Below are 25876 nucleotides of genomic sequence, written 5' to 3' on the forward strand. Positions count from 1 at the left end.
CGGGGCAGAAATGTGACGCGGCGGAGAAACCCGGCCATGTTCTTGCCATGAAAGCAATTTCTTTTAGTCCCCATGTGTTTTTTAAACTAAAGAACAAAGAAATGTACAGCACAGGAACAGGCCCTTCGGCCCTCCAAGCCCGTGCCGACCATGCTGCCCGTCTAAACTAAAATCTTCTACACTTCCTGGATCCGTATCCCTCTATGCCCATCCTATTCATATATTTGTCAAGATGCCCCTTAAATGTCCCTATCGTCCCTGCTTCCACCACCTCCTCCGGCAGCGAGTTCCAGGCACCAACTACCCTCTGCGTAAAAAACTTGCCTCGTACATCTCCTCTAAACGTTGCCCCTCGCACCTTAAACCTATGTCCCCTAGTAATTGACCCCTCTACCCTGGGGAAAAGCCTCTGACTATCCACTCTATCTATGCCCCTCATAATTTTGTAGACCTCTATCAGGTCGCCCCTCAACCTCTGTCGTTCCAGTGAGAACAAACCGAGTTTATTCAACCTCTCCTCATAGCTAATGCTCTCCATGCCAGGCAACATCCTAGTAAATCTCTTCTGCACGCTCTCTAAAGCCTCCACATCCTTCTGGTAGTGTGGCGACCAGAATTGAACACTATACTGCAAGTGTGGCCTAACTAAGGTTCCATACAGCTGCAACATGACTTGCCAATTTTTATACTCAATGCCCCGGCCAATGAAGGCAAGCATGCCGTATGCCTTCTTGACGACCTTCTCCACCTGTGTTGCCTCTTTCAGTGACCTGTGGACCTGTACACCGAGATCTCTCTGACTGTCAATACTCTTGAGGATTCTACCATTCACTGCATATTCCCTACCTGCATTAGACCTTCCAAAGTGCATTACCTCACATTTGTCCAGATTAAACTCCATCTGCCATCTCTCCACCCAGGTCTCCAAACAATCTAAATCCTGCTGTATCCTCTGACAGTCCTCATCGCTGTCCGCAATTCCACCAACCTTTGTGTCGTCTGCAAACTTACTAATCAGACCAGTTACATTTTCCTCCAAATCATTTATATATACTACAAACAGCAAAGGTCCCAGCACTGATCCCTGCCGAACACCACTAGTCACAGCCCTCCAATCAGAAAAGCACCCTTCCATTGCTACTCCCTGCATTTTATGGCCTAGCCAGTTCTATATCCACCTTGCCCGCTCACCTCTGATCCCGTGTGACTTCACCTTTTGTACCAGTCTGCCATGAGGGACCTTGTCAAAGGCCTTTCTGAAATCCATATAGACAACATCCACTGCCCTACCTGCATCAATCATCTTTGTGACCTCCTCGAAAAATTCTATTAAGTTAGTGAGACACCCTTCACAAAACCGTGCTGCCTCTCGAATACTTCCAAACAAAGGAACAACATTGGCTATTCTCCAGTCCTCCGGGACATCACCTGAAGACAGTGAGGATCCAAAGATGTCTGTCAAGGCCTCAGCAATTTCCTCTTTAGCCTCCTTCAGTATTCTGGGGTAGATCCCATCAGGCCCTGGGGGCATATCTACCTTAATATTTTTTGAGATGCCCAACACCAGGGGCGAAATTCTCCGTTATCGGCGGAAAGTCCGCCGATCGGCGCAAAAAACGGCGCGAATCCGACTTGCGTCACATCGGAAAAATGGGTCGATAGTCTCCGGCCCGAAATGGGCTAGCAGCGACGTTACGGGATCCGCGCTTGCGCAGTGGTTCACGCCGTGCAGCGTCATACGCGCCGCACGGCGTGACAGCTCATAAGGCCGCGCTGCTCCCCCACACCCGACCGGAACACCCGACCGCAACACCCGACTGGATGGCTGGCCGTCGCTCAGCCCTGAGGTTCGAGTCACGTGATGTGGAGGCGCTCCTGGACGTGGTGGAGCAGAGGAGGGACGCCCTGTATCCCGGGCACGGCCGCAGAGTTGCCCCACGCCACAGCCAGCGTCTGTGGAGGGAAGTGGCAGAGGCCGTCACCGCTGTGGCCCTGACACCACGGACAGGCACCCAGTGCCACAAGAAGGTGAACGACCTCGTCAGAGCAGGCAGGGTGATCCTCCCCCATATCCCACCTCCCCCATATCCTCCCCTCCCCCATATCCCCCCTCCCCCATATCCCCCCTCCCCCATATCCCCCATATCCCCCCTCCCCCATATCCCCCCTCCCCCATATCCCCCCTCCCCCATATCCCCCCTCCCCCATATCCCCATATCCTCCCTCATCCATATCCCCCCTCCCCCATATCCCCACTCCCCCATATCCCCCATATCCCCCTCCCCATATCCCCCTCCCCCATATCCCCCCTCCCCCATATCCCCCCTCCCCATATCCCCCTCCCCCATATCCCCCATATCCCCGCCTCCCCCATATCCCCCCTCCCCATATCCCCCATATCCCCCTCCCCATATCCCCCTCCCCATATCCCCCCTCCCCCATATCCCCCCTCCCCCATATCCCCCCTCCCCCATATCCCCCTCCTCCATATCCCCCATATCCCCCTCCCCATATCCTCCCTCCCCCATATCCCCCATATCCCCCTCCCCCATATACCCCCCTCCCCCATATACCCCATATCCCACCTCCCCCATATCCCCCCTCCCCATATCCCCCCTCCCCCATATCCCCCATATCCCCCCCATATCCCACCTCCCCATATCCCCCTCCCCCATATCCCCCCTCCCCCATATACCCCCTCCCCCATTTCCCCCATATCCCCTATATCCCCCTCCCCATATCCCCCTCCCCCATATCCCCCATATCCCCACCCCCCCATATCCCGCCCTCCCCCATATCCCCCCTCCCCATATCCCCCTCCCCAATATCCCCCCTCCCCCATATCCCCCATATCATCCCTCCCCCATATTCCCCCCTCCCCATATCCCCCCTCCCCATATCCCCCATATCCCCCCTCCCCATATCCCCCCTCCCCATATCCCCCCTCCCCATATCCCCCATATCCCCCCTCCCCATATGCCCCATATCCCCACTCCCCCATATCCCCCCTCCCCCATAACCCCCCTCCCCCATATCCCCCTCCCCCATATCCCCCATATCCCCCCTCCCCCATATCCCCCTCCCCCATATCCCCATATCCCCCCTCCCCATATCCCCCCTCCGCCATATCCCCATATCCCCCCTCCCCCATATCCCCCCTCCCCCATATCCCCCATATCCCCCCTCCCCATATCCCCCCTCCCCCATATCCCCCCTCCCCCATATCCCCCCTCCCCCATATCCCCCCTCCCCCATATCCCCCCTCCCCCATTTTCCCCCTCCCCCATTTCCCCCCCCCTCACCATATCCCCCCCCATATCCCCCTCCCCCATATCCCCCCTCCCCCATATCCCCCTCCCCATATCCCCCATATCCCCCTCCCCATATCCCCCCTCCCCCATAGCCCCCATATCCCCCCTCCCCCATATCCCCCCATCCCCCATGTCCCCCATATCCCCCTCCCCCATATCCCCCCTCCCCATATCCCCCCTCCTCCATATCCCCCCTCCCCCATATCCCCCCTCCCCCATATCTCCCATATCCCCCCTCCCCCATATCCCCCCTCCCCCATATCCCCCCTCCACCATATCCCCCTCCCCATATCCCCCATATCCTCCCTCCCCATATCCCCCCTCCCCATATCCTCCTCCCCATATCCCCCCTCCCCCATATCCCCCTCCCCATATCCCCCCTCCCCCATATCCCCCTCCCCATATCCCCCTTCCCAATATCCCCCCCCCGTCCCATATCCCCCTCTCCCATATCCCCATATCCCCCCTCCCCATATCCCCCTCCCCATATCCCCCCTCCCCCATATCCCCCTCCCCCATATCCCCCTCCCCCATATCCCCCATATCCCCCTCCCCATATCCCCCCTCCCCCATATCCGCCTCCCCATATCCCCCTCCCCCATATCCCCCCTCCCCATATCCCCCCTCCCCATATCCCCCTTTCCCCCATATCCCCCCTCCCCCATATCCCCCCTCCCCCATATCCCCCCTCCCCCATATCCCCCCTCCCCATATCCCCCATATCCCCCCTCCCCATATCCCCCCTCCCCCATATCCCCCTCCCCATATCCCCCTCCCCATATCCCCCCTCCCCCATATCCCTCCCTCCCCCATATCCCCCCTCCCCCATATCCTCCCCATATCCCCCATATCCCCCATAGCCCCCTCCCCCATATCCCCCTCCCCATATCCCCCCTCCCCATATCCCCCCTCCCCCATATCCCCCATATCTCCCCCTCCCCCATATCCCCCCCTCCCCCATATCCCCCTCCCCATATCCCCCCTCCCCCATATCCCCCATATCCCCCCTCCCCCATATCCCCCCTCCCCCATATCCCCCATATCCCCCCTCCCCCATATCCCCAAGTGAATCCAGCCCTAACCTCTGCAATGCACGCGCAACCGATGGCGTGCATTCATATACCTGCCTAACACTGTTGCCTTTTACCCCTGCCCCCCCCCCCCACAGGAAAAGCGCACACACAACAATAGGGAGCATGTGAGGACTGGAGGAGGGCCCGCTGATGAGAGGCCCCTGACCGTACACGAGGAAAGGGCCCTGGAACTGGCTGGCGGTCCTGAGGACCGGGAGGTTGCTGATGCAGAGGTCGGGGGCATACTAGCGAGTGAGCCACCGACAACCCGTCCCCATATCCCCCCTCCCCTATATCCCCCTCCCCCGTATCACCTGATCACTGCCTGATGTCTAACCATGCATGCTTCATTGTGTATCGCAGGACCAAACGTCCAGGCACCCATCCCCGCAGATGCAGACCGCCCGCAGGATGCCCCTCGGAGACCACAGGAGACGGAGAGACCCGCACCCTCTAGCATGCGACGCCCGCAGGATGCCCCTCTGAGACCATGGGAGACGGAGAGACCCGGACCCTCCAGCATGCGACGCCCGCAGGATGCCCCTCGCACACCACGGGAGACGGAGAGACCTGGAGCAACAGGGAGACGACACCCCCGTCACGTGCGGGAGCGACAACCCAGCGACGAGGGGGGCAGCCACAGGCCCCCGTCACATCCAAGCCAGGACACCACTACCCAGGACACCACTACCCAGGACACCACTACCCAGGACACCACTACCCAGGACACCCCTACCCGGGACAGCACTACCCAGGAAGACGAAATACCGGACAGTGACTCAGAGTGGATGGGTGGAGACGAACCCCCACCCCAAAGTGCCATGGACTCAGAGTGGGACGAAGAGCACGACACAACGCCACTGCTGTCACCAACACCCTCCACCATCGCAGAAACACTCACCACGGTTGGGCACTTTAGTGATGAGGCGTCGGGTACACTCACTGGTGCGCATAACACAGCCGTCCCGGTACAGCAGGTGGAGGTAGGAGCAGCAGAGGGACCGGGCGGTCGGAGGGCAGCCCAGGCCAAGCGAACATCTGCCGCCCAGATGGATCCCGGGTTCCTGCAGTTACGACACCCACACATAGATCCGATGCAACCACCGACCCGGAGACGAGCGAAGAGGGTGACGGGCGGCTTGCGGCGGCTGCGGTCGCAGGTGGAGGAGTCCACCCGCGTCCAGGAGCTGGGAGTGGTGCCGGTCATGCATGCCACCCAGGCTGACACCGCACGGGTGGCGTCCGCGGTGGAGGCAATGGATGCGACGGTGTCAGACATGGGGAACGGTTTGCGAGGCCTGGGGCCTTCCGTGCAGGCGGCGTCTGTGGCCCAGGACATGGCTGCCCTCTCACAGGAGGCCATGAGCCAGTGCCAGCGCCAGATGGCAGAGGCGCTCAACGCCATAGCCCAGTCTCTGCAGGCCATGGCCCAGTCTCAGCAGGCCATGGCCCAGTCTCTGCAGGCCATCGCTGAGGGCATCGGCGCCAGTGGCCATGTGCGAGCCGGCGTCGCACTGTCACAGACAGGGTTTGCCAACCCCTTGGGCTCCATGGCTGCAAACCTGCAGACCCCTGTCGATACCAGCACGGGCCTCCAGGACTGGCAGCGCCAGATGTCAGGGGGGCGTCGGATGGCCAGTCCGTTCGCATCCCCCACCCATGTAGAGGCCTGGGGGCCATCGGGCACCCCGAGGGAGGATGAGGTGGTGTGGTCTGTCCCGGCTCCCTCTGTAGGGGAGGTCCCGGTACACCGCGACACCTCGGACTCCCCCCCCTTCCGTCCCAGGTGCATCGGGTGGGCAACAGGCAGGACAGGCTGGCAGCTCGCCATCCCAGTCGCCCGGGCCGCAGCCTGGCCCATCTAGGCCAGGACGCCCCAGGAAACGGCCGCCAAAGGGATCCAGTGTCAGAGGGCAGGAATCACAGGAGTCCACCTCCAGTTCTGCTGTACCGTCTGGGGAACCACGTAGACGTAGTCAAAGGGCCCGTAAGGCCAAACAATTAGACACTGAGTAAGTTGGCACGGGTGCAGGGCACAGATGAGTTTTAGGGGCTAGGGCACGTGCATGAACTCCTTTGGTTATTAAAGTCAATGTTACACCTACCGAAGCTGCCTTTGTGCTCTGTCCAAAGTGTGCGGGGGTGTCATGTACGTTGAGCGCAAGTGTGTGTGTGAGGGGTGGTCTTACCTCAGCCCCAGGTGAGTCTGCCCCCTTCCCCCTGGGCCGCCATCAACATCCCCCGGGCAGAGGACGGGACCGTGCGCTGCAGTGTCACAGCCGCATGCAGGGATGGTCCGGGTGGATGGTGGTACTGTGGCCATGGGTCAGACATAGTCCAACGATGTAGAGCCAGGAGCTCATCGCAGGGCGGGTTGTCATCATCCTCCATGGCCTGCGATAGACACGCGTCCACCCGCAACTGTGTGAGCCCGGCCCGTTGTGCCGCCGGTGGATCGGCAATGGGGGGGGGGGGGGGGGGGGGGGGGGGTGGTGTGCATGCGGGTGGGGTGGGTGGGGTTGGGGAGGGGGGTGAGGGTGCTGGGTGGGTGGATGGGTGGGGGGTGTGGGTGGTCGGCTGTTGCCATGGTGTGCGGTCTGTGGCCATACTACCCGATTCCCACGCCCATCTAGTCAGTGAAGCGGGCGTCTATCAGTCTGTCCCGTGACCGTTGGGCCAGCCGGTAACGGTGGACAGCCACCCGCCTGTGTCTACCCCGTCTGCCCTGACCATTGCCCCCATCCCCCTCATCTGGGGAGGACTGGGCCTCTTCCTGCTGCTCCTCCACTCCGCCCTCCTCTGCCTGCGGCACATCGCCCCTCTGCTGGGCTATGTTGTGCAGGACGCAGCACACCACAATGATGCGGCCGACCCTATCTGACCGATACTGGAGGGCGCCCCCAGAGAGGTCCAGGCACCTGAAACGCATCTTCAGCACACCAAAGCACCTCTCTATCACTCCCCTTGTCGCTACATGGGCATCATTGTAGCGGTTCTCCGCCTCATTGCGTGGCCTCCGTATAGGCGTCATCAGCCACGATCGCAATGGGTAGCCCCTGTCACCCAGCAACCAGCCCCTCAGCCGGGGATGGCGTCCCTCGTACATGCCGGGGATGGATGACCGCGACAACACGAATGAGTCGTGTACACTGCCTGGGTGACGGGCGCAGACGTGCAGGATCATCATGTGGTGGTCGCAGACCACCTGTATGTTCATCGAATAGGTCCCCTTCCTATTAGTGAACACGGCCCTGTTATCTGCAGGTGGCCGCACGGCGACGTGCATCCCATCGATCGCGCCCTGGACCATGGGGAACCCGGCAACGGCAGAGAAGCCCACGGCCCAGGCATCTTGGCTGGCCCGGTCCATGGGGAAGCGGATGTAGCGGTGCGCCATGGCATATAGGGCATCTGTCACTGCCCGGATGCACCGGTGCACCGATGTCTGCGATATGCCGGACAGGTCCCCACTCGGTGCCTGGAATGACCCCGTTGCATAAAAGTTCAGGGCCACCGTAACCTTGACGGACACGGGGAGAGGGTGTCTCCCGCCAGTGCCACGCGGTGACAGGTGTGCCAGCAGGTGGCAGATGTGTGCCACGGTTTCCCGGCTCATCCGGAGTCTCCTCCTGCATTCCCGGTCCGTGAGGTCCTGGTATGACTGCCGGGGCCGGTACACACGGGGCACCCTCGGGTGCCTCCGTTGCCGTGGGGCCGCGACGTCCTCCTCCTCCTCCTCGTCCTGTCGGTCAGGTGTCCCTCCAGCCTGGGCGGCTGCCACCTGCATGAAGTTCTCTACGTCTCGCCTCGTGTGTGATCGATGGTGCTATAATTTATTGAGCAGACTTAAAAAGGAATATGGAGCTACGGATCGCCCTGGAGTGCCTGCGAATCGGCCCCCAAGCAGCTAACGCAACATCGGCGTTTAAACACTGGCTGGCGTGCTTTGAGGGGTACCTCCGAACGGCCCCCGGCAGACCAACGGAAGACCAGAAGATGCAGATCTTGCCTTCCAGAGTCATCGAGGACGCGGAATAATTCCCAGCGGCGATCAACTTGCTGAAACAGACCTACATTAGGCCCGTCAACCAGGTCTACGCACGAGACGACAAATCCCCGGGGAATCGCTGGATGAATTCTTCAATGCACTGACGATCCTGGGAAGGAACTGCGACTGCCCAGCGGTAACGGCGAATGAACATACAGACCTCCTGATCAGAGACGCTTACGTAGCAGGTTTGGCATCGTCGCAAATTCACCAGAGACTTTTAGAGAAAGACTCTCCCGGACTCACAGAGGCACGGGCCCTTGCAGCCTCCCTCGACGTGGCCTCCCAAAACGCCCACTACAGCCCCTTGGGCTCCGTGGACCCCCGCCACGACCGACCCCCCGGCACCGCCCACCCCTCCGCAAGCGTGCGCGGCCAGAATCCCAGACCCCCCGGGGGGGCCCCGATGCTTCTTTTGCGGGCAGTCGAAACACCCCTGCCAGCACTGCCTGGCCCGCTCGGCCACCTGTAAAAGCTGCGGCAAAAAGGGGCACTACGCAGTGGTGTGCCAGTCCTGTGGGGTCGCCGCTATCTCCGGGGAAGAAACGGGACCACGGGCTCAACCCCCCCCAGCGACCCACGGGCGGCCAACGGGCGCCGCCATTTTGGACCCCGGACACCACGAGGGTGGGACGGGCGCCGCCATCTTCCTACCCACGGGCCGCGTGCGATCCATGGGAGCGGCCATTTTGTCCACCCCCGGCCACGTGCGACCCATGGGAACGGCCATTTTGTCCACCCCCGGCAGCGTGCGATCCATGGACACCACCATCTTAGCTGACAGGCAAGGACCCCAGCGTGGACGGCTCCACACTGCCTGAAGACAACGATCTGATGCACCAACCACGTTTGGCATCGGTGACCCTCGACCAGTCACGGCCCCGGACGCTCCAGACGACAACGACAAAGGTATTGGTGAACGGGCACGAGACGCCGTGTTTGATCGACTCGGGGAGCACGGAGAGTTTTATTCATCCGGACACGGTAAGATGCTGTTCCCTTGTAATTCGGCCAAGCACGCAAAAATTTTTCCTGCCGGCGGGGTCCCACTCCGTTGCAATCAAAGGGTTCTGCATCGCAAACCTAACGGTGCAGGGGAGAGAGTTCAAAAATTACCGGCTGTATGTTCTCCCCCATCTCTGCGCTCCCACTCTCCTGGGGTTGGACTTCCAATGCAACCTCCAGAGCTTAATATTTAAATTTGGCTGCCCTATACCCCCACTGACTATCTGTGGCCTCGCGACACTCAAGGTCGAACAGCCCTCCTTGTTTGCGAACCTCACCCCGGATTGCAAACCCGTCGCCGCGAGGAGCAGATGGTACAGCGCCTAGGACCGGACGTTTATCAGGTCTGAAGTCCAGCGGCTGCTGAAGGAAGGCATAATCCAGGCCAGCAATAGTCCCTGGAGAGCTCAGGTGGTAGTAGTGAAGACAGGGGAGAAGCAGAGGATGGTCGTAGACTACAGTCAGACCATCAACAGGTACACGCAGCTAGATGCGTACCCTCTTCCCCGCATATCCGACATGTTCAATCGGATTGCACAGTACAAGGTCTTCTCCACCGTGGACCTTAAGTCCGCCTACCACCAGCTCCCCATTCGCCCCGATGACCGCAAGTACACTGCCTTCGAAGCAGACGGGCGGCTGTACCACTTCTTAAGGGTTCCATTCGGCGTCACGAACGGAGTCTCGGTCTTCCAACGGGAGATGGACCGAATGGTTGACCAGCACGGTTTAAGGGCCACGTTTCCGTACCTCGACAACATCGCCATCTGCGGCCACGACCAGCAGGACCACGACGCCAACCTCCGCAAATTCCTCCAGACCGCTAACGCCCTCAACCTCACCTACAATGAGGAAAAATGCGTGTTTAGCACCGACTGTCTAGCCATCTTGGGCTACGTAGTGCGTAATGGAGTGATAGGCCCCGACCCTGAACGCATGCGCCCCCTCATGGAGTTCCCTCTTCCCCACTGTGCCAAAGCCCTGAAATGCTGCCTGGGCTTCTTTTCTTATTACGCCCAGTGGGTCCCCCAGTACGCAGACAAGGCCCGCCCACTAATCCAGTCCACTACTTTTCCCCTGTCGACAGAGGCCCGCCAGGCCTTCAGCCGCATCAAAGCGGATATCGCAAAGGCCACGATGCGCGCCATCGACGAGTCCCTCCCCTTCCAAGTCGAGAGCGACGCATCCGACGTAGCTCTGGCGGCCACTCTCAACCAAGCGGGCAGACCCGTGGCCTTTTTCTCCCGGACCCTCCACGCTTCAGAAATTCGCCACTCCTCAGTAGAAAAGTAGGCCCAAGCCATAGTGGAAGCTGTGCGACATTGGAGGCATTACCTGGCAGGTAGGAGATTCACTCTCCTCACTGACCAACGGTCGGTAGCCTTCATGTTCGATAATGCACAGCGGGGCAAGATAAAGAACGACAAGATCCTGCGGTGGAGGATCGAACTCTCCACCTACAATTATGAGATCTTGTACCGTCCCGGAAAGCTGAACGAGTCGTCGGATGCCCTATCTCGCGGCACATGTGCCAACGCACAAGTGGACCGCCTCCAAGCCCTCCACGAGGACCTCTGCCACCCGGGGGTCACTCGCTTCTACCACTTTATAAAGGCCCGCAACCTCCCATACTCCATCGAGGAGGTCCGAACAGTCACCAGGAACTGCCAAATCTGCGCAGAATGCAAACCGCATTTTTTCAGGCCAGATAGAGCGCACCTGATAAAGGCTTCCCGTCCCTTTGAACGCCTCAGTCTGGATTTCAAAGGCCCCTTCCTCTCCACCGATCGCAACACGTAGTTTCTTAACGTCGTTGACGAATACTTCCGTTTCCCCTTCGCCATCCCCTGCCCCGACATGAGCGTGGCCACGGTCATTAAAGCCCTCTGCACCATCTTTACCCTGTTCGGTTTCCCTGCCTACATCCATAGCGATAGGGTGTCCTCCTTCATGAGTGACGAGCTGCGTCAATTCCTGCTCAGCAAGGGCATAGCCTCGAGCAGGACGACCAGCTACAACCCCCGGGGGAACGGGCAGGTAGAGAGGGAGAACGGAACGGTCTGGAAGACCGTCCTACTGGCCCTACGGTCTAGGAGTCTCCCAACTTCCCGCTGGCAGGAAGTCCTCCCGGATGCCCTTCATTCTATCCGGTCCCTGCTGAGCACCACCACGAACCAAACGCCTCACGAGCGCCTCCTTGTCTTCCCTAGGAAGTCCGCTTCTGGGACGTCACTTCCGACCTGGCTGGCAGCCCCGGAACCCATCCTGCTCCGGAAACATGTGCGGGCACACAAATCAGACCCACTGGTGGAAAAGGTACACCTACTCCACGCCAACCCGCAGTACGCCTACGTGGCGTTCCCAGACGGCCGACAGGACACGGTCTCTCTGCAGGACCTGGCGCCCGCCGGAGCTTCCCACACTCCCCCAACACCAATCACCACCCCCTCACTCCCGCCGGTGCACCCCACAGCCACCCCCTTCCCGGGGGGATCGGTTCTCCTCCCAGGCCCGCCCAGGAGTAAGGAAACAGAGAGGGACAGCGCGATGCTCCCAGAGTCGACCGGACCCGAGCCAGCACCACCACCACCACCACCCGGGCTGAGATGATCGGAGAGGGCGACCAGAGCACCATCTCGACTCATCGAGTCGACTTAAGATGTATATAATTCAGTGGCCCAGTAAAGCGGCATTGTTGTGAATAGTTAACGCTGCTAATCGGGTAAAATGTGAATAATTCGGGGGCCCAGTAAAAGCGGCATTGTTGTATATAGTTCAATGGTTAAGGCACCGACCCTGTAAACCCCTACCACCCACCACCCACCACCCCGCCGGGTTCTTTTTTAACAAGGGGAGAATGTGGTGGTATGTATTAGGGGTAATACGGTACACCATGAATGCCGAGGGGCTATTGGAGGACAGATGCTGGGTCCCGATTGGATCTGCCGCCTACTGGGCTCCACCCAGATAGGCGGGGTATAAGAACCCGGGTTACTTTCCGCAGCTGCATTCTGTGACTGAGCTGCTGGGGAACAAGTCTGAACAAGTCTGCTCAATAAAGCCTCGATTGAAGTTCTCTACGTCTCGCCTTGTGTGTGATCGATGGTGCTACAATAGGTTACCCAGATCAGCTCAAGGGTCAGTCAGTTTTAATCGGAGAGAGAGTCAGGAGCTGGAGAAGAATGCAGCCAAAGTGCTGCTGTTAGCTCCGAGGAGCCAGGTTGGCAGGTTCACAGCAGTGAGGACTTGGGAGTGGTCCGAGAGAGCTAAAAAAGCAGAAAAACATTTGTGATTCTGTGCTGCCGGCTGTTGGGGCAAAGGTAGCCCTTTGGATCGGTGGTGCTTTGCTTGGCATGGCTGAAGAGCTGAAGTGGTGCCTCTGAGTTGGCCCCGGAGAGCAGGCTTGGGAATCCAGGGGAGCGCAATCTCAGGAGATGTGACGGATACCCTGGGAAGTGAAAGTTGTTGAGGCAGTTCGAATCAGAGTGTCTTTTGGAGGAAAAATCTGAGGCTAGATCTTCGAAAGGGAAGAGTGAAGACTTGCAATCCCTCATAAGGGAGACGGAGTTTTAACAAGGTTGCGTAGCTCACATTGAACACTGATGTCTGGGCGGTTTGCTGAGACACCTGTGGTGTCTGTTTTGGTTGCATTTGCTATTTATTGCGCAGTGTGGGTGTCAGACCACAGTTTGGCTGTTCATTCACATTTGTCTCATGTTAATCCTGCAGCGCCGAGGAAGATCCCGCTATTTAATGGCACTTTGCCATTTTTTTGGCCTCAGCGAGGAACTTCCCATTGAGGTCACGCTTTAAGTCACTTTCTGCACTGACAAGCTCAGCTTACCTCTTCCAGGGTCCTGGAGCCCTCCCTCACCCCTAATTTTGCACACAAAGCCCGGACCTGACCCCAGGCATGAGCAACTTGGAACCTGGGTACCTTGGCATTACTGGCCTGGCAATGCCCCTATTAGCTTGGCAGCACTACCCAGGCTGTGCCCTGGTGACACTGCCATGATGCCTGGCTGTCAAGGTGTCAAAGTGCCAGGGAGAGTACCACGTTGCCCTGTCCTTGTCGGCTCAGGGGTCTCCAATGGGAGAACCCCCAGGTGTCGTTACAACTGGTCCACATTTGTGTGGACCTGTAAGAAACGATGCCTCGGCGAGGTCTTCCGGGCGGGGCCGCGAACCCTGGAGCCCAGGTCAATCCGGCCAACGCATATTTAAATGAGCCTAATGGTTCATTTAAATATCCAGATCTGGATCTTGCCCAGTGAGAGCGAGGTCCAGAACGCGACGCCTCGCAAGATCTTTTTGCGAGGCCTCCGCGAGATTCAAGGCTTCAACCCGACACCAAATCGGCGTGACGAGGCCGCTTCATCCCGCCCTTCGTAAATTATTTTATGTTTCTGATCTTGTATATGACAGTTAACTTTGTTTGTTCAGAAACCATGAAATCTTATGGCTTTACTTTCTTCGTGATACCTGGGATCTTATACTTGTCTGCTTTGAATATAAAGTTACTGGAACCTGACTGGATCGTGCCAGAAACCTGGAGGCCTGATCCATGTTGATAACGTTCTCCCTGCCCATCTCCCTCTTCCCCCCTCACTTACAAACTGGTTAATTGGGGAAGCAGGAAATGTCTTTTAGAAAGCCACTCTAGCTCATACAACCAGGAGGTTAATCAAAGTGGCCCTCAGTGACCTCCCCCCCACCTCCTCCCACCGCACTTATCCTTTGTTCCTAAGCTCTACATGGGTGTGGTAAACCACTGTTGCACCTATATTAGGTGATGTAAGGTAGGACCTGTACTACAGGTTCGCCCGTAGCCCCTGCCTGCTGGCTCCACCCAGTAGGCGGAGTATAAATATGAGTGTCCTCCATTCAGCAACCATTTCACCAGCTGCTGTGGGAGGCCACACATCTTACTGCAATAAAGCCACAGTTGTATCCAAACTGAGTCTTTGTACAATTGATCGTGCATATCTGCCACCGTCATCAAGGCCCTCAACACAATCTTCGCTCTGTTCGGCTTCCCCGCCTACATCCACAGTGACAGGGGATCCTTATTCATGAGTGATGAGCTGCGTCAGTTCCTGCTCAGCAGGGGTATAGCCTCCAGCAGGACGACCAGTTATAACCCCCGGGGAAACGGGCAGGCAGAGAGGGAGAACGGGAAGGTTTGGAGGGCCGTCCAACTGGCCCTACGGTCCTTGAACCTCCCAGCCTCTCGCTGGCAGGAGGTCCTCCCTGATGCACTCCACTCCATTCGGTCACGACTGTGCACCGCTACGAATAACACACCCCATAAACGCCTTTTTGCCTTCCCCAGGAAGTCCACATCCGGGGTGTCGCTCCCGACTTGGCTCGCAGCTCCAGGACCGGTCCTGCTCCGTAGGCACGTCCGACTCCACAAGGCGGACCCGTTGGTGGATAGGGTGCACTTGCTCCACGCCAACCCCCAGTATGCCTATGTGGCGTACCCCGACGGCTGCCAAGATGCTGTCTCCCTCAGGGACCTGGCACCACCAGGTTCTCTCCGGCCCGGCACCACTCTCCCCTCCCCCGGCGCTCCCACCATTAACCCCACCAGGACCATCCCTCCTTCTCCTGCCCACGCCCGAGGATGAAGAGGATTTCGGCACGCTCCCGGGGTCACCCGACATCAGGCCAGCACCGACGTCGCCAGCATCGACATCGCCGCCACCGCTATGTCGCTCCCAGCGGAACGTCAAGGCACCAGACCGGTTGAATCTCTAACTGGTACTGGACTTTCAAAAGACATTTTTTTTGTCTTCTAATAAAACACTGTACATAAATTCACTACTGTATATAGTTCTCCACCACCCCCGCCGGACTCATTTTTAACAGGGGGTGAATGTGGTAAACCACTGTTGCACCTATATTAGGTGATGTAAGGTAGGACCTGTACTACAGATTCACCGGTAGCCCCTGCCTGCTGGCTCTGCCCAGTAGGAGTATAAATATGCATGTCCTCTATTCAGCAGCCATTTCGCCAGCTGCTGTGGGAGGCCACACATCTTACTGCAAAAAACCACAGTTGTATCCAAACTGAGTCTTTATACAATTGACCGTGCATCAATGGGAGCTTCCAGAACCAAGGGGCAGGATTTAAAGGGACCAAACTTGGGGATGGACAGGATGGAGGAAAGAATCGGCTATGGCTACCCAATGCCTCACTGAAGTGCAGCAAGATGCTCGGCCATAAGGGAGGTGCAGGTGAGCTAAGAGAGGAGACGAATGGAGAAAGGGCATGTGGGACTTTTCTTGTTGCTTCCGTTTGTCATGAACAGAAGTTACCTGTTACAAAGAACAAAGAACAAAGAAATGTACAGCACAGGAACAGGCCCTTCGGCCCTCCAAGCCCGTGCCGACCATACTGCCCGACTAAACTACAATCTTCTACCCTTCCTGGGTCCGTATCCTTCTATTCCCATCCTATTCATATATTTGTCAAGATGCCCCTTAAATGTCCCTATCGTCCCTGCTTCCACTACCTCCTCCGGTAGCGAGTTCCAGGTACCCACTACCCTCTGCGTAAAAAACTTGCCTCGTACATCTACTCTAAACCTTGCCCCTCTCACCTTAAACCTATGCCCCCTAGTAATTGACCCCTCTACCCTGGGGAAAAGCCTCTGACTATCCACTCTGTCTATGCCCCTCATAATTTTGTATACCTCTATCAGGTCGCCCCTCAACCTCCTTCGTTCCAGTGAGAACAAACCGAGTTTATTCAACCGCTCCTCATAGCTTATGCCCTCCATACCAGGCAACATTCTGGTAAATCTCTTCTGCACCCTCTCTAAAGCCTCCACATCCTTCTGGTAGTGTGGCGACCAGAATTGAACACTATTCCTATACCTTGAACACTATACCTTGAACAGTATGCTTATTTGTAAGAGCTGAGTGCTTTCTTACCTTCGGCGTGAGAGTCCCCATTGAATAATTTCAGCCGCAAATGTTTTTGAGAGTTTAAAAATAAAGAAGGTTACTAATCTCACGCACTTACTCCGAGTTAAATGTGATGCCAGTCACACACAAAGATTAGGTGCAGATGGGGGAAATGTACTGAAACAGCTTATAATTATCTCAGTCTCTGATTTATGATCTGGCCCAGCTCCCATGTGGCAGGCCTGTAGTTCCTTGGATGATTTCAATGTTTTAAAGGGAGAGGGTCTTGTAAAGGGAAGGATTCTCAGCAGTTGTGAGGTTTCTTGGCATTGAATTTGTAGGATATTGGTGAATTTTAATTGGAACAGGTTGGGGAGTCTTTTTCCAGTGGGACCACCCACTTTTCAAAGTATTGCTGTTTACGACTTTGGCTCCTTGGATGACATATGGCAAGTTATTTTACTGGAGTTCTGTCTACAAGCAGCCTCTCCTTGATTTAAAAGCAGTCGGCAAACATGGTTTCCTCATCATGTGGCTTCCACAAGTTGAGAATTATTTTTCCAAGCTAAGGGTGGCATGCTGATTAGACGTCCTGTGTTGCTGTTTGCCATCTTGTGAGTTTGAGACAGCCAGCGTCTTTGTGTTTGAATGACCCATTCAACTTGATAATACCTTTTTTAATTCGTTTCAGGACAAGGTGTTGATTTACCGTCAGTCTGGAATGCGCCTTCGGTTCCCCCTGGAGACGGGGGAGTGGTTCTAAATCCACACAAGGAGTCAGCCGACCCTTGGGCAACCAACTTTGGCAGCCTTTTGTTCATGAGGGTTTTATAGTATAAACATTAGTTTGAAATTCAGAATGTGCTGTGACATGAAGCACTTCTCACCCCCCTGTCCTGCACCACCCTCAGAACCCCAGAAACGGAGTTTGTCCTCGCACAGATGCAGACGGGACAGTCTTTGGTGAGGCCCTCAAGAGGCACTCAGAACCTGTGGGCATCTGAGCTATCGGGGTAAGAGAGTGAGCAGCCTGCCTTGGTGCTCTGCTGGACCTCAGGAGGCTTCACGGAAGAAACAGAAGGCCGCAGTTGACTTCACAGTTACGCAGGTGATTCACCTGGATGTTTATCGCAGCATGCTGCTGTTGAGCGACTGTGGTGCGGTGGTACCGTTACTGCACCAGTAAGCCGCCATCTTAACTGACTACGAGGACGCCGGTTCAAAACCCACCTTGGCAGCTGGTGGAATTTAAATTCAGTTAATAAAATCTGGAGGTGACATCTAGACTCAGTAATGGTGACTAAGCAAAACTAGCATCGATTACGGTAAAAACCCATCTGGTTCACTAATGTCCTTTAGGGAAGGAAGTTTGCCACCTGGTCTGGCCTACATGTGACTCCAGATCCACAACAATGCAGTCAACTCTTAAATACCCTCTGCAATGGCCTAGCAAACCACTCAGTTCATGTGCAATTAGGGATGGCAGCACCTTGTCAGTAATGCCCACATCCCACGAAAGGATACATTTTAAAGTAATGTCATTTTGTATATGAATATTTCAGTGAATTGTTGGCACGGATCTTCCTGTCTCTGCAGGCACATACCCCAGAGGTACCCTGGAAGATGTGCTGGAAGTCCCCAGGCAAGGACTACATCGGAATTGCCTGGGACGTTTCAATTTCTGTTAGTCCATTGCCCTGTGTCTGGAACCCTCGAACCTTCAATTTAAAGGCAGACATTTTGGATGGTTTCCACTCAATTAATCGAATAGTTACCCAGGAGAAGTTAGAAGGATTAAAACAAGTTCTAAATCCTGGGTAACTGATCTTCACTGGACCCCGGGGGCAAGCCTGCCCCCCCCCCCCCCCCCCCCCCCCGAGCACCTGACTACACCCTCCAGCCCTGGCTACTATCCCTCAACCCCCCCACCCCCCCATCTCCAATATCACCAACACGCCCCCACCCCCCACCTTGGCCTCCAACTACTCCCTGAACCCTCGGTTACTCCCCCGACACCCCCAACTACTTCCTACTACCCCAAACACTTCCAACACTCAATTACCCCTATTCCTGACAATTCTCCCACTCCTGACTAACCCCGTAAACCCCTCCCACTCGCCATTTTGGTGGACTCCTTGGGAAACAAAACATCAGTAACCTGGGAGACACACTTGTGCACAAGACTGTTGCTCAGCCATTTCAAGAATGATCCTCTGCCTGTATACCCTGTGTGCAGGGTATACTGTATACCCTGTATAACCCTCTGCGAGTGCGAGCTCTGAGCCAACCCCCCCTCACTGTCCTGTGGCTGCTCCTGCTGCGGATGCTGGGGTCCATGGTGCTACCTAATGTGCACCTCATCAGAGGTCCATTGTTGGGCTGCATAAGCCACCCCCATGCGGCAGTCAAAGCCGGGAAATGACGGTCAAAGTGGGCAAAGTCCAAAGTAGATAAAATGAACACCAAAGAGTTGGAAATCACCTGCAAAGCAGCGAAATCACGCTGTTGGCACAAGTCCTGTGACCACAATCCTTTCACATAGGCAAGGAAACAGCTACGCAGTTGTACTGCTTCAAGGCTTTCCAGCCTGTCAGTTTCAATTGAGTAGGATGATATTGAGTTTCTGACATGCTGGCAAATCTTTGGGGATTTAAACCCCTGCCCAATTTGAACTTACCCCCCCCCCCCATTGGCAGTTAAAATTCTGCCCGAGATCTGTGAGACATCCAAGGACTTCAGAATGTGGCCAGGCAGGTGCAATATTGCCCTGACCTGCCCCCTCTAATAGCCAAAACCATCATTGCCCTCAACTCTTACCACTTGCTTTTCACCGCAACTGCCTTTTGGCGGGTGTACTGCTCATTAGTCATCAAATTGCAGAAGTAAAATCAACTTCGAGGCAAATAGTAATGACTTGGGTTTGCTGGAGGTTGGGGAGTGGGAATCTTTACAGATTCATGCTAATGATGATGATCGCTTGCAGTTTCATTTCATCTTGGTTTTTACGATTGAGGAAGTTTGTGTCTAAAGCCTGTAGTACGGGTCATTAACGTTATGCATAAGGCTCTACGGTGCTGTCAGGTGGGAGAGCAGGAGGACAGCTTGTGTCCTGCCATTCCGCGCCCCAAAACACGGGTTAGACCTCCGCTTGAGCATTGCATTCAGTCACGAGTGAAACGCTTCCCGAAGGGCGCCAAGCTCTCAGGGCTGGTGGATAACAGATTCACTCGAACGGTACTGGAGAGGAGGCATCACAGTTTTGTTGAGAAACTGAAGATGCTGGGAGTTGACAGAAGTGTTCAAAGTGATGAGGGGGTTTTGAGAGGGTTGTAGAAAGAGAAAATGTTTCCACCGGCAGGTAACCAAAAACCACGGGTTCCAAAGGTGACTGGAAATAGAACCAGGCGCAACTTGGGGGAAGGTTTTTGAACGCAGAAGTTGTGGTGATCTGGAACATGTGCCTGAAAGGTTGGCGAGAGCAGGTTGCGTTAGAAAGGGAATTGAATAAATATGTGAGGGGGGAGAAAACTGCGGGGCGATGGGGAAAAAGCAGGGAGGTCAGATTAATTCCATAGCTCGACCAGAAAGCAGGCACAGAAGCAGAGGGCTGAATGGCATCCTTTCTGCTGTATCAATCACAGTTCTGTGATTAGGAAAAACCCTCTTTATTTAAGTCACTGTGGAAAAATAAGGGGGGCGCGAATCTCCGATCGCGGGACAGAGTGTTTGCGCCATCGTCAACGCCGTCGGGTTTCACGATGGCACGAAACGGGCGCGGGCACTAGCATTTCTGGCCCGCGTAGGGGGGTCAGCACGGCGCTGGAGCGGTTCACGCCGCTTTTGCCTCACTTCCAGGTGCACACTGGGGGCGGCGCCAACCTGCACATGCGCGGTGGCTTTACGGAGCGCGCCGGCCGCGACGCAACATGGCGCGGGGGTTCTGGGGCCGGACGTGCAACAAAGTAGGCCCAGCAGGGAGAGGCCGGCCCGCCGATCGGTGGGCCCCGATCGCAGGCCAGACCCCACCGGAGGCCGCCCCCCCCGGGGACGGAGAGCCCCCTCCACCACCCCACAGGCCGCACCCCGACCCTTCGCGCTGAGTTCCCGCCGGCAGCGACCAGGTGTGGCCGGCGCCGGCGGGACACTGCTTTTTCCGCGCGGCAGCTCGGCCCATTAGGGCCGGAGAATCGGCGGCCCTGCCTCATACAGCGGCTCGCGACCAGCGCTGCGCCAGACGCGCCGGCGCAAATGGCGCCGATTCTCCGCACCTCGGAGAATCGCGCGCAGGCGTCGGGGCGGCGTGGCGCGGTTTGGCGATTCTGTGGCCCGGCGCGGGGCTGGGAGAATCGCGCCCGGGGTCTCTCATTTAAGTCAAAAATGTGGATTTTTATTCTCTCAGAAGGTTATGAGTCTCTGGAAAACTCACTTCCTCAAAAGGCTGTGGAAGCAGCGACTTTGAATATTTTTAAGGTAGAGCTAGAGAGATTATTGATTAACAAGGGTGCGAAACGTTATCGGGGGTCGGCAGGAATGTAGGGTTGAGGTTATGATCAGATCAGCCACGATCTTATTGAATGGTGGACAGGTTCGAGGGGCCGAGTGGCCCACTACTGCTCCCAATTCATGTGTTTGTATGTGTGCATGTTGGTATTAGGATCACTCCAGGTTGAAGCACCTGTACGCAACCCTGAAGTGTCATCCTCGACTGTGATGGTCATATCGCCTACCTCATGGTCCTATAGACTGCCAACAATCTCTTTGACTAAGCTGGCAAATTGACCTCTGCTGGAGATACCAAAGGGTATCCGTAACCCGTCATGACTCAATAACCGAGAGTACGCAGAGTTCGCAAAGCTGTTCACTTATCATGAGACTTTTGGGACACCAGGCATTCAATTTTGATTTTATTTTATTGCTTTCAATCAAGTTGGCGTCAACCAAATTCTCCCAGTGCCCCTGGGCCAATGTTTATCACAAAAGACATTGGGCGAAATTCTCTGGTATCGGCGCGATGTCTGCCGACTGGCGCCCAAAATGGCGCAAATCAGTCGGGCATCGCGCCGCCCCAAAGGTGTGGAATGCTCCGCATCTTTGGGGGCCGAGCCCCAACCTTAAGGGGCTAGGCCCGCGCCGGTCGAATTTCCGCCCCGCCAGCTGGCGGAAAAGGCCTTTGGTGCCCCGCCAGCTGGCGCGGAAATGACATCACCAGGCGGCGCATGCGCGGGAGCGTTAGCGGCCGCTGACGGCATTCCCGCGCATGCGCAGTGGAAGGAGTCTCTTCCGCCTCCGCCATGTTGGAGACCGTGCGAAGGCGGAAGGGAAAGAGTGCCCCCACGGCACAGGCCCGCCCGCGGATCGGTGGGCCCCGATCGCGGGCCAGGCCACCGTGGGGGCCCCCCCGGGGCCAGATCGCCCACGCCCCCCCCCCCCCAGGACCCCGGAGCCTGCTCGCGCCGCCTTGTCCCACTGGTAAGGTAGGTGGTTTAATCTACGCCGGCGGGACAGGCATTTTAGCGGCGGGACTTCGGCCTGTCCGGGCCGGAGAATCGCGGGGGGGGGGGGGGGGGGGGGGGGCGGCCCGCCAACCGGCGCGGCGCGATTCCCGCCCCCGCCGAATATCCGGTGCCGGAGAATTCGGCAACCGGCGGGGGCGGGATTCACGCCAGCCCCCGGCGTATTCTCCGACCCAGCAGGGGGGTCGGAGAATCTCACCCCTCATCTGGTCATTATCACATTGCTGTTGTGGGAGCTTTCTATGCATGAATAACTCCTGAATTTTCCCCATTACAGCAGTTTCAAAATACTTCCACGGCTGTGAAGTGCAATGGGGACATCTCGAGGCTATGAAAGGTGCTGTAGAATCTTTTATTTTATTCGTTCATGGGATGTAGGTGTCGCTGGCTGGGCCAGCATTTATTGCCCATCCCCGAGGGCATTTAAGAGTCAATCACATTGCTGTGGACCTGGAGTTACATGTGGGCCAGACCAGGTGAGGACGACAGATTTCCTTCCCTAAAGGACATTAGTGAACCAAATGTTTTTTTTTTTTACAACAATCAACATTGATTTCATGGTCACCTTTAGGCTTTTTAAATTACAGAGTTTTATTGAATTCAAATTTCATTATCTGCTCTGGTGGGATTTGAACCCAGGTCCCCAGAGCATGGCGCTTGGTTTCTGGATTGCTAGCTCAGCGATAATACCACTACGCCATTGCCTCCACAATTTATTCTTAAAGCAGATCAATGAGGCTTATGGGGAAAGCTGTTTTGACCAATAAAATCTTTAACTGGGAGACTGACCTCCTAGCCACTCCAGGCAATGTGTGGACCAAATTTAAATCATAATAATTCACTTAGTACCTGGATTGGATATTAAATATGTAGATACGCATGTACATAATGTGTGCCTGTATATAAGTGACAGAAAATTAAGGGTTGAAGTCAGTAGGGCACGGTACTGCCAAGGAACCTTGCCCACAGAGTTAGAAATGGAAATATCATTGGCATGTGCTATCTACGATTTACTATTCATTCAAATCAGTGGATGGAGGTTCGTTGGTCATCGATTCATAGATTCATAGTGGTCCACAGCACAGAAACGGCTCTTTGGGCCATCGTGACCGCACTGACCAAAAACAACCACCTGACTATTATAATCCCATTTTCCAGCACTTGGCTCATAGCCTTGTCTGCCTTGGCATCGCAAGTGCACATCAAATACTTCTTAAACGTTACGAGGGTCTCTGCCCTCCAACACCCTTTCAGGCAAGCGGGTTCCAGACTCCCACCACCCTCCGAGTGAAAACGTTTCCCCTCACATCCCCTCTAAACCTCCTGCCTCTTGCCGTAAATCTATACCCCCCTGTTCATCGATCATTCCATCAAGGGGGAAAAGTTTCTTCATGTCTTTCTTTCTTTGCGAGGTGGTAATCCCTGTTGACGGAATAAACTTGAAAAATGGCGTGAACTCTGGATTCCTTCCCTAAACCTCTGACTTTCATCTGTGTTTTTCTCCTTTAAAATCTACTCATTTCTCTTTATTTAGCTCAGCACCTGATTTGTGTGTGGATAATTTGTAAAGATAATATAAATGCAAGTTGTTCTTTTCCAAACCTCCTGGCTGACCGAGCTGTCCCCACGTCTGTTTCTTGGGCTCAGTGTCGCTGTCCCTGTCTAATTATACTCCTGTAAAGTGGCTTGGGACATTTTTGAAGAAAATATATAAATGCAAATTGTTGCTGTACAAATGCGGGGACGGTATGTTGACGGGGCTAAGCTAAACGGAATACAGTTAGAATGATTTTGCTCAGGGCGGCACGGTGGCACAGTGGTTAGCACTGCTGCCTCATGGCGCCGAGTGCCCAGGTTCGATCCTGGCCCCGGGCCACTGTCCGTGTGGAGTTTGCACATTTTCCCCGAGTCTGTGTGGGTCTCACCCCCACAACCCAAAAATGTTAGATGGGTTGCCCCTTATTTGGAAAAAAACTGAACTGGGTACTCTCAATTTATATTTTAAAAAAGTAATGATTTTGCTTGTCCTAACATCCTGCTATGCCTGAGAAGCATTTCTACGTGTGGTTCATGGAATTTTGAGGCCTCTCCTATCTCTGGCCCATTGCAAACTGTCCCAGTGCTCTTCCTCCCCAATTCTGCCATTGGAGTTCCTTACAGAACTCCCAGGCCTCTGTTTCTCTCTCTCTTTCTCTTTCTCTCTCTCGCTCTTGTGTTTTTTGACCCTTTTAATCTGCAGCAACTTGCGAATTGACATAACTTCAGCTGATTTAGGAGTCCAGGCCCAACTCTGTGCCCTGCAATCCATGAGAAAAACACACTTTTGTTCTGGGAACCAACTATGAAAATTGTGTTCTGCTGCATGCTGGTTACACGTGCCTAAGGAAGAGGTTCAGAGTCATAGGATCAGAACAGTAACTACTTAAAGTAAAATGTAACTATTTACAGATATACAAGAGAGTCGGCTCCTTCAGCCCAAACCATGAGCTACATCCATTTACACTACGACATATGACTCCCTTTACATCATCACATGGGCGGAACTGTTTCCCCTGTCCCACATTAACCCTTTCATTCCTATTGCAACACCCCTCCACCTGCCCTCCCCAAGTCTTTATCCAATCTACTTACATTTGCATTTACCTGCCAGCCCCTCCCCCCTCAAGTCACTGACTCCACAGTTTATAAAGCCTGGAGGTTTCGTGTCTCCCCCTGATGGTGTCCTTTTGAAGTTTAGAGGATTCGTAGCCTCAATTTTGGTCTCTTTGTTCAGATTTGGCTGTTTTCGGATAGAATCACAGAATCCCTACAGTGCAGAAGGAGGCCATTCAGCCCATCGAGTCGGCACAGGCCCTTCGAAAGGCCACCCTATCTAGGCTCAATCCCCTACCTTGTCACTGTAATCCCACCCAACCTTCGGACACTGAGGGACAATTCACCATGGCCGCCTAACCTACTCATCTTTGGACGGTGGGAGGAAACCGGAGCACCCGGAGGAAACGCCCCAGACACGGGGAGAAAGTGCCATCCCCACAAGTGGCAAAGGCCGGAAGCGAACCCGGGTCCCTGGCGTTGTGAGGCAGCAGTGCGAACCATGTGCTACCGTGCCTCCATGGAAGCTGCAGTATTTGGTGTTTTGTTTGTTTGAGATACAACTCTCTTTTTCTTCCTCTTCTTGCTGTTGTACCTTTCCATATAAATAGTTTCCTTTTCATGGTCAGATGTCAGGGGTAAATCCCTTTATTTATGTTCCCTATCCTTGTTCATTGAATTGATGATGGTTTTGTTTAACAATATTGTCTGCCATGCCTTTAGAGCGATGACTCCATGTAGCCCCTGGTTCCTGAAGCTCTGAGGAACCCTGGACTGTGGTCTGAGGCGAGGAAGGTGTTTGATTAGCATCATGCTGTTTCATCAATGGTAGTCACCCAAATGCAATGGGGAGGTCAATATCCTCGGACGTGGATATCATCTGATTTGGTTCGGTTTCTAATTCTGAAGCTCTTTGATCTTTTGCACCGTGGGTCACAAGTTCTGGCGGATGCACATTGACCGATGAACGCGGGATTGTACCAGCATCGCCTTTCACCCGGGATTTGACTTCAATCCTCTCTGACAATTCGTTGAGTGATGAAGGGTCATGGTTTATCCAGCTAGTCACTTTCATCTCCAGGATGAGGAAGGTTGCCGTCTTCTGGTTGGGAAGGAGTAAAGAGTATCGGAAATTCTGCACGAAAGTCCCAGTCAAGGTCATCAGCGCTGTTGGACAGTTTGACATATTCCGCTGATATGATGACGCTGAGGCCAACAGAGGGGCTCAGGAGGGAAAATTACTGATAGTGAATCACTAATAGTGGCCGCGGGTTAATGGAATAAGTTGTAACTCCAGGCGGGGCTTCCTGGGTGTTTCTCGACATCTGAGCTGGCTGGATCGCAGTCCATATTTAACCAATATGGAGAACCCCACTCTGCACACTAGCCCCGAGCCACAGCAGGAGCAACTGCACCCCAGAC

At 55.3% G+C, this 25876-nt stretch overlaps 1 protein-coding gene across 1 annotated transcript in view; it reads right to left on the reverse strand.

Annotated features, from left to right (window-relative positions):
* The window catches only part of tlr9 (toll-like receptor 9), a 51037-nt gene extending 25397 nt beyond the window's left edge, over positions 1-25640 (reverse strand). The window contains exons 1-2 of the mRNA XM_072470836.1: positions 25291-25640; positions 24021-24159 (exon numbers count right to left, since the gene is read on the reverse strand). Of these exons, the coding sequence (XP_072326937.1) occupies positions 24021-24159; positions 25291-25640 (489 nt within the window). The remainder of the gene's footprint in view (positions 1-24020; positions 24160-25290) is intronic.
* Between the last annotated feature and the right edge of the window lie 236 nt (positions 25641-25876).

This window comes from Scyliorhinus torazame, chromosome 13, assembly GCF_047496885.1.
Source record: "Scyliorhinus torazame isolate Kashiwa2021f chromosome 13, sScyTor2.1, whole genome shotgun sequence".
Lineage (NCBI taxonomy): Eukaryota > Metazoa > Chordata > Chondrichthyes > Carcharhiniformes > Scyliorhinidae > Scyliorhinus > Scyliorhinus torazame.